This window comes from Oncorhynchus mykiss, chromosome 9, assembly GCF_057628025.1.
Source record: "Oncorhynchus mykiss isolate SJ-2025 chromosome 9, ASM5762802v1, whole genome shotgun sequence".
NCBI classification, from domain to species: Eukaryota; Metazoa; Chordata; class Actinopteri; order Salmoniformes; family Salmonidae; genus Oncorhynchus; species Oncorhynchus mykiss.
This window is the reverse complement of record NC_143030.1, coordinates 5,802,093-5,814,085: the sequence shown is the minus strand read 5'-3', so window position 1 is coordinate 5,814,085 and position 11,993 is coordinate 5,802,093. Positions and strand designations below refer to the sequence as shown.

General features: G+C 45.3%; 1 protein-coding gene and 1 long non-coding RNA gene across 4 annotated transcripts in view; one reads left to right on the top strand and one right to left on the bottom strand.

Annotated features, from left to right (window-relative positions):
- LOC149980727 (uncharacterized) lies at nucleotides 1-2,851 on the top strand. The gene is made up of 2 exons (XR_016483032.1): nucleotides 1-912; nucleotides 1,271-2,851. It is a non-coding gene; the product is annotated as an uncharacterized LOC149980727 (long non-coding RNA).
- A 320-nt stretch (nucleotides 2,852-3,171) lies between these two features.
- Nucleotides 3,172-11,993, bottom strand: part of LOC110532885 (uncharacterized) — a 47,410-nt gene continuing 38,588 nt past the window's right edge. For all 3 annotated transcript variants that reach the window (XM_090183341.1, XM_090183343.1, XM_090183342.1), the window contains 3 exons: nucleotides 10,747-10,929; nucleotides 10,408-10,499; nucleotides 3,172-7,867 (listed from right to left, as the gene is read on the bottom strand). In XM_090183341.1, coding sequence (XP_090039467.1) covers nucleotides 7,745-7,867; nucleotides 10,408-10,499; nucleotides 10,747-10,929 — 398 coding nt within the window. In that variant the 3' untranslated portion in view covers nucleotides 3,172-7,744. The remainder of the gene's footprint in view (nucleotides 7,868-10,407; nucleotides 10,500-10,746; nucleotides 10,930-11,993) is intronic.

The following is an 11,993-nucleotide window of genomic DNA, read 5'->3' as shown; positions in this document are numbered from 1 at the left end:
GTCGGGAACAGGTATAACGCCAAGGTTGATGATTTACTGCCCTCTGCGCAGTGATGGAATGTTTACTCACGAGTATAATTAATTGGCTGATCCTTCCCGATGACATGGATGGAATTATGTGATCCTTCCCTCTTAAATGTTAAATTAAAGATTCACCCATTTTTAATGTTATATTGTTTTTGTGCATCTTTGAGCGATGTTCTATCGTTTCCTGGGGGGGTCATTTCATGTTTAATCTCTGAGCTATTGCCATAAAAGCAGGCAGAAATCCATCCGGTTTGACGTAGCGTAGTTAATGGTAACATGAGTTTTAAATCGCGAAAACTTCTATCATGTATGTCTGATTTCAATACTGGTCGACGTCAACGCGGGAGGTTGTCTTCTCATTGATCATATTTTAGAGATATTCCTACTTCTACAAATGTGTAATTTAACAGGAGGGTCCAACACATCTCTCCTGTTTGCGTCTTCAGTCTAGGGGTGAGTTGCAGGTGCCGTTGTTGAATGTCAGACTCCAGTCTGAGGAACATCAATCTGCAGTTTGAACATGGTGAGATTGTAGACTCTTAAATTGATCGTGCAGTTTGTTAATAAGGTGATTTTACAGCTAGCTAGCTACTTGACACGCTGATATTGACTTTGGTATTATTGGGTGAAGCTACGCTTGCTTGCCAGCCCATCGAGCGCACTGCATTTTGGGTTTTGTAGTCGACTTGGGCGGCAACAGACATCCACAACGATTTTCAAGTTGCAACCAACCTTATTATAGTGACAAAATGTAACATTTGTTCACAAATAAATATTGTTCTCACAGTGTTATTTAACACTGTGAATTATAGGAATGGGTAGTTATTAGATTTTTATTTTAAGGGCACTTTAAACGGTTCTGGACTGGTTCAATCAAGATGTTTTGTGTCTCATGTGTCCTTGAGATCTGTTGAACAGTCGGTCGGAAATCCTGCTCATCGGCTACATGTCATATTAAACAGCATATTAACACTCTAAATAGGTCAGGAGCCAAACAGGAAGTCTAAGAAGGAGCAAAAGTGAATTATTTCGGCTGTGTTATTTGAAGGCTATAGCCTACAAAGAAATACATTGTGAAGAATTTGCGAGTGTGACACAATATGCTGGTAGGGACATAAAAGCGTGCGGCATTGAAACATTTCGTTGTATTAAATCATTATAGTCAAAAAAAAAATACGCATATAGGCTGTGACTTACTTTAGAATGAAAGATAATTTTAACGGAAAAAAAAATGCCTCGTTAGGCTCAGTCTACAGTGCCTTTTGAAACACGAGTCTGGCCAGTCTGGGGCTTCGGGTTCATGGAACGGTGCCTGGAGAACCGTACCACACCGGAAAATGTCCTCTCCGTGCTGGCAGAGCCACTGGGGACGCTAAACACCCGTTTGGCCACTCTTGGCAGACTGGCCAGAGATGCAGAGTTGTTTTAAAATAACCCAATCAAAACAGAAAGCTCCTTGAACGTGGGAATATGTCAGGCCTATTGGGCCAAAATCAATGATGGCCTTTTGTATAGATAATAGAACATTAATGAAGGTAACTTTGAATAGATCAGATTTTTTGTTTATAAATACTTTGCTACAATACCACACTTCGTTGCTATCGTTTTCTACCCACCTCGCTCCCTTCTGTTAGCATGTGGACGTGGTAAGTACACCGTCATGCTTCCAGGATACGTGTCTTCTCAGATTCCGCAGTGATTCTTTAGTTGTGGACGTTACATCACCACACTCCCTCTCTTGGTCCTCATCTTTGTAAGTCACCTCTTTGATTTTGCACCTGTGTGTTCTATCGGTTTCTGTATGAAACTATTTAGTGAACTCTATGAACAGTAGATAAAGCAAGGGGCACACAAATAGATGACTTGGTGTGAGCGCTACTGGAAGGACTACGCTCCGTACTCTGTCGTGTACAGAGCGCTCTGTGAACGGCGCAACACTCGGTGACAGCTCCGGTTGTCCCGCTTCGCATACCATTCTCCGCTCGCGTCTGAAGTGCAGTATGTCAAATCTGACACTACCATTTGCATAGGGGAGCAACACATCACATTGTCTGGCCTATCCAGACCACGGATCCCCTGGTTGTGAACCTTCCAGCTCTGCTGACATTTACCGCATATGAAATGCGACTCTAGCAGACAGGCTCATCTCACTAATATTATCATGCCGAATGTAGAGCTCTCGATATGAAACAATACTAAAATATCTCGTAGAATTGAAATAAGATCACTTTCTTCTGTGTCACAGAGGGACGAATTCACCTGATGCGTAAAGCTGAAGTTGTAATGAGTCAGTAGACGTTTTGAATGGTGTCTCTGCGCCTCAGAAGACGCTGGCCAGAAAATGTCATCAGTTATATGAAATGGGGCCAATTATGTACTGTCACTAAGTATGATTATATTTATTTTACAGTTATAAAAAAAGGTGAAATATTATAGTAAGTAGTTTAATTTGATTGTTAGTGTATTTAGAAAGCATGATGAAGGGGAGCAACTTTGTATTGTGTGTCTGGGAGGGGTATATGTTAAAACGACCAGATTTGATGATGATGATGAAGAGATGTATTGTGTGTCTGGGAGGGGTATATGTTAAAACAACCAGGTTTAATAATGATGATGAAGAGATGTATTGTGTGTCTGGGAGGGGTATATGTTAAAACGACCTGGTTTGATGATGATGAAGAGATGTATTGTGTGTCTGGGAGGGGTATATGTTAAAACGACCTGGTTTGATGATGATGATGATGGTGATGAAGATATCTGGGAGTGTTATGGTTTGTATCTGCAACAATACATCAAACAGTGAGAATAAAAGATGACATCTTGACTACCGGTCGTTGATTGGTTACATGTAGACTCCATCTTGACTACCGGTCGTTGATTGGTTACTTGTAGACGCCATCTTGACTACCGGTCGTTGATTGGTTACATGTAGACGCCATCTTGACTACCGGTCGTTGATTGGTTACATGTAGACGCCATCTTGACTACCGGTCGTTGATTGGTTACATGTAGACGCCATCTTGACTACCGGTCGTTGATTGGTTACATGTAGACGCCATCTTGACTACCGGTCGTTGATTGGTTACATGTAGATGACTTCCTGCCTTTGCCAACCACCAGAGAAGCAACGAGTCATAGAACCGCTAGTATTAAAACATGTTTATTTGGATTAAAAAGCCTGTGTGGAACATCCAGTTATACAGTATGTAAAGACACAAAGCAGTTTAACACATAGAGAGAAAGAAAACCAACCTCCACTTAAGTCACATTTTTCACAGACTGAATGAAAATTAGACTAAAGTGAAAGTTAGGATTCACCCCCCCCCCCCCCCCCCCCCCCATTAGAAAGTGACCACTAGGTTACCTTATGAAATACAGGATCAGGTTAAAAACAAAAGAAATACAAACCACTGGAATGGTTTAACAGACCTTCAGAAAATGGCAATCGAACTGCACCCCAATTGGGTACACTCAAGGCACGGCACCACCCGTGCCCATAGACTTGAATGTGGATGACCATTCTAGTAATTATATTTCTACGGTTGAAAAGCACTGTGCTGTAAGGCTGGCTTGCTGGTGACATTCTGATACTGGGATAGATTCAACAGGATTCAGCAAACGGTTTCACATGTAAAATTACAACGGCTGCCATTTTGGCACCAAAGTAAAGTACTGAGATGTAATATGGAGGGTAGTTTGGTGTCAATATGGAGGGTAGTTTGGTGTCAATATGGAGGGTAGTTTGGTGTCTATGGAGGGTAGTTTGGTGTCAATATGGAGGGTAGTTTGGTGTCTATGGAGGGTAGTTTGGTGTCAATATGGAGGGTAGTTTGGTGTCTATGGAGGGTAGTTTGGTGTCAATATGGAGGGTAGTTTGGTGTCAATATGGAGGGTAGTTTGGTGTCAATATGGAGGGTAGTTTGGTGTCTATGGAGGGTAGTTTGGTGTCAATGTGGAGGGTAGTTTGGTGTCAATATGGAGGGTAGTTTGGTGTCAATATGGAGGGTAGTTTGGTGTCAATATGGAGGGTAGTTTGGTGTCAATGTGGAGGGTAGTTTGGTGTCTATGGAGGGTAGTTTGGTGTCTATGGAGGGTAGTTTGGTGTCAATATGGAGGGTAGTTTGGTGTCAATATGGAGGGTAGTTTGGTGTCAATATGGAGGGTAGTTTGGTGTCAATATGGAGGGTAGTTTGGTGTCAATATGGAGGGTAGTTTGGTGTCAATATGGAGGGTAGTTTGGTGTCTATGGAGGGTAGTTTGGTGTCAATATGGAGGGTAGTTTGGTGTCAATATGGAGGGTAGTTTGGTGTCAATATGGAGGGTAGTTTGGTGTCAATATGGAGGGTAGTTTGGTGTCACTGTGGAGGGTAGTTTGGTGTCTATGGAGGATAGTTTGGTGTCTATGGAGGGTAGTTTGGTGTCAATATGGAGGGTGGTTTGGTGTCAATATGGAGGACCGTGTGGTGTCAATATGGAGGACAGTGTGGTGTCAATATGGAGGGTAGTTTGGTGTCAATATGGAGGGTAGTTTGGTGTCAATATGGAGGGTGGTTTGGTGTCTATGGAGGGTGGTTTGGTGTCTATGGAGGGTAGTGTGGTGTTGAAAAGCACTGTGCTGTAAGGCTGGCTTGCTGGTGACATTCTGATACTGGGATAGATTCAACAGGATTCAGCAAACGGTTTCACATGTAAAATTACAACGGCTGCCATTAATGTGGAGGGTAGTTTGGTGTCAATATGGAGGACAGTGTGGTGTCAATGTGGAGGGTAGTTTGGTGTCAATATGGAGGGTAGTTTGCCAAACTGTTTTCGATCTATTCCTTATCATACTGAGATGTAAACAGAATGCTCATCAACCACATCAGTACTACAACACACAGTCATTCATTCGCTTAACAAACACTTTCTCTCTCAGTCCCTGTACCTCACACACCCACACAGACCTGCTATATACACAGTGGACAAAACATCAGGAACACCTTGCTAACATTCAATTGCACCCCCCTCTTGCCCTCAGAACGGCCTCAATTCGTCAGGACATGGACTCTACAAAAAGTGTGGAAAGCGTTCCACACAGTGATACTGGCCCACGTTGACTCCAATGCTTCCCACAGTTGTCGCAAGTTGGTTGGACCTCCTTTGCTTGGTGGATCATTCTTAATACAAACAGGAAACGGTTGAGCGTGAAAAAACCCAGCAGCGTTGGAAGTTCTTGACACAAACCGGTGCGCCTGGCACCTAACACCATACCCCGGTTCAAAGGCAATTCAATATTTTGTCTTGTCCTTCTGAATGGCACCGATACACCAAGGCTCAAGAATCCTTCTTTAATCTGTATCCTTCTCTTCATCTACACTTGATTAAAGTGGATGTCAAAATCGATAAAAAACATCACGGGTTTTACCTGGATTCAGCAATGCTTGTTATACTCAGTGTATATTCACACCCCTTGCCTTCTTCCATGCTGTTCTGTTACAGACGGAATTTAAAATGGATTCAATTGAGATTTTGTATCACTGTCCTAACCACAATACCCCATAATGACATCACAATACCCCATAATGACACCACAATACCCCATAATGACATCACAATACCCCATAATGTCAAAGTGGAAATATGTTTTTTTAGAAATGTTTACAAATTAATAAAAAAAATGAAAAAGCTGAAATGTCTTGAGTCAATAAGTGTTCAACCCCTTGTGTTATGACAAACCTAAAATAAGTTTAGGAGTAAAAATGTGCTTAACAAGTCACATAATAAGTTGCATGGACTCACTCTGTGTTTAATAATAGTGTTTAACATGATGTTATTAATGACATCCTCATCTCTGTACCTCCACACATACAATTATCTGTAAAGGTCCCTCAGTAGAGCAGGGAATTTCAAACACAGATTCAACCACAAAGACCAGGACAGAGGGAAAAGGACGCCTGTACAGAATACAAATATTCCAAACCAAGGCACTTAGTTAAAAACGGCAAAAAATGTGTCAAAGAAATTTAACTTTTTGTCCTGAATACAAAGCATTATGTTTGGGGAAATACAACACATCACTGAGTACCATGCTTCATATTTTGAAGCATGGTGGTGGCTGCATCATGTTATGGGTATGCTTGAAATCCTTTAGGACTAGGTAGTTTTTCAGGATAAAAAAAAATAAATGGAATTGAGCTAAGCACAGGCAAAATCCTAGAGGAAAACCTGGTTCAGTCTGCTTTCCAACAGACACTGGGAGATGAATTCACCTTTCAGCAGGTCAATAACCTAAAACACAAGGCCACATCTACACTGGAGTTGGTTACCAAGACGTCATGGAATGTTCCTGAATGGCCTAGTTTTGATCGAATCCTGTTCTTGATATAGAATAGCAATGATCAACAACCAATTAGACAGAGCTTGAAGAATTTAGAAAATTATAAATGGGCAAATGTTACACAATCCACATGTGGAAAGCTCTTAAGAGATTTACCCAGAAAGACTTACTGTCAATGGTGCTTCTACAAAGTATTGACTCGGGGGTGTAAATACTATTGTAAATGAGATATTTCTGCATTTCATTTTTCAATAAATTTGCAAACATTTCTAAGAACATGTTTCCACTTTGTCATTATGGGGTATTGTGATGTCATTATGGGGTATTGTGATGTCATTATGGGGTATTGTGTGTAGATCTGTGAGAAAAAAATATTTAATCAATTTTGAATTCAGGCTGTAAAACAAAATATGGAATAAATCAAGGGGTATGAATATTTTCTGAAGGCACATATTCAAAGATACACTACATTACCAAAAGTATGTGGACACCTGCTTGTCGAACATCTCATTCAAAAATCATGGGAATTAATATGGAGTTGGTCCCCAATTTGCTGTTATAACAGCCTCCACTCTTCTGGGAAGGCTTTCCACTAGATGTTGGAACATTGCTGCTATAACAGCCTCCACTCTTCTGGGAAGGCTTTCCACTAGATGTTGGAACATTGCTTACAATTCATACCAAAGGTGTTCGATGGGTTGAAGTCAGGGCTCTCTGAAGGCCAGTCAAGTTCTTCCACACCGATCTCAACAAACCATTTCTGTATGGAACTCGCTTTGTGCACGGCGGCATTGTCATGCTGAAACAGGAAAGGGCCTTCCCCAAACTGTTGCCATAAAGTTGGAAGCACAGAATCGTCTAGAATGTCACTGTCTGCTGTAGCGTTAAGATTTCCCTTCACTGGAACTAAGGGGCCTGAACCATGAAAAACAGCCCCAGACCATTATTCCTCCTCCACCAAACTTTACAGTTGGCACTATGCATTGGGGCAGGTAGCGTTCTCCTGGCATCCACCAAACCCAGATTCGTCCGTCAGACTGCCAGATGGTGAAGCGCAATTCATTACTCCGGAGAACGCGTTTTCCTCTGCTCCAGAGTCCAATAAGAGGTGAGCTTCACACCACTTCACAATATCAACACTTACAGGTGACCGGGGCAGCTCTTGACGAACTGACTTGTCAAACAGGTGGCATCCTATGACGCTGCCCACGTTGAAAGTCACCGAGCTCTTCAGTACGGGCCATTCTACTGCCAATGTTTGTCTATGGAGATCGCAAAGCGACGTGCTCGATTTTACACACCTGTCAGCAAAGGGTGTGGCTGAAATAGCTCAATCCACTAATTTGAAGGGGTGTCCACATACTTATGGCATTGCAGTTTTTATATATATATCACATAGGGCTATTTGCAGCTGTCAGGAAGCAGTGTCAGGTAGTTTTTGGGGACCAGGCCTCGTCTCCTTCCTGCATCCGCCAGATACCACTCCTCATCTACTGTCACCACCTCTGTTACTACCTCCCCTGCCTGGGAGAGAGGGGGGGAGACAGCGGGAAAGAGGGGGGGGGGGGAAAGACAGGGAAAGAGAGGGGGGGGGGGAGACAGCGGGAAAGAGAGGGGGGGGAGACAGCGGGAAAGACAGGGAAAGAGGGGGGGAGAGAGGGAGACAGCGGGAAAGACAGGGAAAGAGGGGGGGGGGGAGAGAGACAGCGGGATAGACAGGGAAAGAGGGGGGGAGAGAGAGACAGCGGGAAAGACAGGGAAAGAGGGGGGGAGAGAGAGAGACAGCGGGAAAGACAGGGAAAGAGGGGGGGAGAGAGAGAGACAGCGGGAAAGACGGAAAGAGGGGGGAGAGAGAGAGACAGCGGGATAGACAGGGAAAGAGGGGGGGAGAGAGAGAGACAGCGGGAAAGACGGAAAGAGGGGGGAGAGAGAGAGACAGCGGGAAAGACAGAAAGAGGGGGGGAGAGAGAGAGACAGCGGGAACGACAGGGAAATAGGGGGGGGGCAGTGGGAAAGACAGGGAAAGAGGGGGGGAGAGAGAGAGAGACAGGGAGAGATCATTAGACTTGCTACTTCATTAGACTTTGCTACTGTGACAAAATAACACACACTCACAAAGTGCAGAGCAAGTCTACCTTCATCTACCTCCACCATACCTTCTCTACCTCCACCATACCTTCATCTACCTCCACCATACCTTCATCTACCTCCACCATACCTTCATCTACCTCCACCATACCTCCACCATACCTTCATCTACCTTCATCTACCTCCACCATACCTTCATCTATCTTCATCTACCTCCACCATACCTTCATCTACCTCCACCATACCTTCATCTACCTCCATCATACCTTCATCTACCTCCACCATACCTTCATCTACCTCCACCATACCTTCATCTACCTCCAACATACCTTCATCTACCTTCACCATACCTTCATCTTCCTCCACCATACCTTCATCTACCTCCACCATACCTTCATCTACCTCCACCATACCTTCATCTACCTCCACCATACCTTCATCTACCTTCATCTACCTCCACCATACCTTCATCTACCTCCACCATACCTTCATCTACCTCCACCATACCTTCATCTACCTCCATCATACCTTCATCTACCTTCATCTACCTCCACCATACCTTCATCTACCTCCACCATACCTTCATCTACCTCCACCATACCTTCATCTACCTCCACCATACCTTCATCTACCTCCACCATACCTTCATCTACCTCCACAATACCTTCATCTACCTCCACCATACCTTCATCTACCTCCACCATACCTTCATCTACCTCCACCATACCTTCATCTACCTCCACAATACCTTCATCTACCTCCACCATACCTTCATCTACCTCCACCATACCTTCATCTACCTCCACCATACCTCCACCATACCTTCATCTACCTTCACCATACCTCCATCTACCTCCACCATACCTTCATCTACCTCCACCATACCTTCATCTACCTCCACCATACCTTCACCATACCTTCATCTACCTCCACCATACCTTCATCTACCTCCACCATACCTTCATCTACCTCCACCATACCTTCATCTACCTCCACCATACCTTCATCTACCTTCATCTACCTCCACCATACCTTCATCTACCTCCACCATACCTTCATCTACCTTCATCTACCTCCACCATACCTTCATCTACCTCCACCATACCTTCACCTACCTCCACCATACCTTCACCTACCTTCATCTACCTCCACCATACCTTCATCTACCTCCACCATACCTTCACCTACCTTCATCTACCTCCACCATACCTTCATCTACCTCCACCATACCTTCATCTACCTTCACCATACCTTCATCTACCTCCACCATACCTCCACCATACCTTCATCTACCTCCACCATACCTTCACCTACCTTCATCTACCTCCACCATACCTTCATCTACATCCACCATACCTTCATCTACCTCCACCATACCTTCATCTACCTCCACCATACCTTCACCTACCTTCATCTACCTCCACCATACCTTCATCTACATCCACCATACCTTCATCTACCTCCACCATACCTTCATCTACCTCCACCATACCTTCATCTACCTCCATCATATGTTCATCTACCTCCACCATACCTTCATCTACCTTCATCTACCTCCACCATACCTTCATCTACCCCCACCATACCTTCATCTACCTCCACCATACCTTCATCTACCTTCACCATACCTTCATCTACCTCCACCATACCTTCATCTACCTCCACCATACCTTCATCTACCTCCACCATACCTTCATCTACCTCCACCATACATTCCCCTACCTCCACCATACCTTCACCTACCTCCACCATACCTCCACCATACCTTCACCATACCTTCATCTACCTCCACCATACCTTCATCTACCTCCACCATACCTTCATCTACCTCCACCATACCTTCATCTACCTCCACCATACCTTCATCTACCTCCACCATACCTTCATCTACCTCCACCATACCTTCACCATACCTTCATCTACCTCCACTATACCTTCATCTACCTCCACTATACCTTCATCTACCTCCACCATACCTTCAGTGAGAGCTCATCTTCTCTCTCTCCACTGAAATCAAACAGGACCTTGGCCACTCCCCTGGCCACAGGCTGGCCCGTCATTGGCTGAGCTGCAGAGAGGAGCAGAAAATATGGTTTGACCAAAGATGAAGAGACGGATCTAGGATCAGCTTCCCCTCCTCCCAAACCTTAACCATTAGTATGGGGGGAGGGGGGGGAGCAAAACTGACCCCAGATCAGCGTCTAGGATCAGCTTCCCCTCCTCCGAAACCTTAACCATTAGTATGGGGGAGGGGGAGGAGCAAAACTGACCCCAGATCAGTGTCTAGGGCAACTCCACCCTACTCTGTGTGTTACCTGTGTTACAGGTGTGTGTGAAGGTAGTGGGGAACAGTCCCTCCCGTCCGTCCAGTGTTCCTCTGGTCCAGTCTGCGTCGATACGCTGCGTTACTCTGATCAGCGCCCCCTGCTGGAACCACAGATCCTCTGCAGTCTGACCTGGGAAGTCGTGGAGAGCCACAACCCACTGGTCTGGAATGTCTGAGAGAGAACACAGAGCGTACGCACACACACACATTTATAAATATTAACACACAAATCTTCAGCTGACTAAAGGGTGTTCTGTTGTGGACAAACATTACACTCAGACCCTCTGCCAGGGAGAGAGGATCCATTTCCAGGGAGAGAGGATCCGTTGCCAGGGAGAGAGGATCCATTGCCAGGGAGAGAGGATCCGTTGCCAGGGAGAGAGGATCCGCTTCCAGGGAGAGAGGATCCGTTTCCAGGGAGAGAGGATCCGTTGCCAGGGAGAGAGTAGATCCGTTGCCAGGGAGAGAGTAGATCCGTTGCCAGGGAGAGAGTAGATCCGTTGCCAGGGAGAGAGGATCCGTTGCCAGGGAGAGAGGATCCGTTGCCAGGGAGAGAGGATCCGTTGCCAGGGAGAGAGGATCCGTTGCCAGGGAGAGAGGATCCGTTGCCAGGGAGAGAGGATCCGATGCCAGGGAGAGAGGATCCGTTGCCAGGGAGAGAGGATCCGTTGCCAGGGAGAGAGGATCCGATGCCAGGGAGAGAGGATCCGTTGCCAGGGAGAGAGGATCCGTTTCCAGGGAGAGAGGATCCATTTCCAGGGAGAGAGGATCCGTTGCCAGGGAGAGAGGATCCGTTGCCAGGGAGAGAGGATCCGTTGCCAGGGAGAGAGGATCCGTTGCCAGGGAGAGAGGATCCGTTTCACATTTAACCATTAACTCTGCTCCTAATGAACCTGTCTACGTGGTCAACTATCTATTCTCAAAGACTCACAGGACAAAAAGACAAGGTTTATAGGATAACCAGCCTCACAGGACAGAAAGACGAGGTTATAGGATAACCAGCCTCACGGGACAGAAAGACGAGGTTATAGGATAACCAGCCTCACGGGACAGAAAGACGAGGTTATAGGATAACCAGCCTCACGGGACAGAAAGACGAGGCTATAGGATAACCATCCTCACGGGACAGAAAGACAAGGTTATAGGATAACCAGCCTCACAGGACAGAAAGACGAGGTTATAGGATAACCAGCCTCACAGGACAGAAAGACGAGGCTATAGGATAACCAGCCTCAC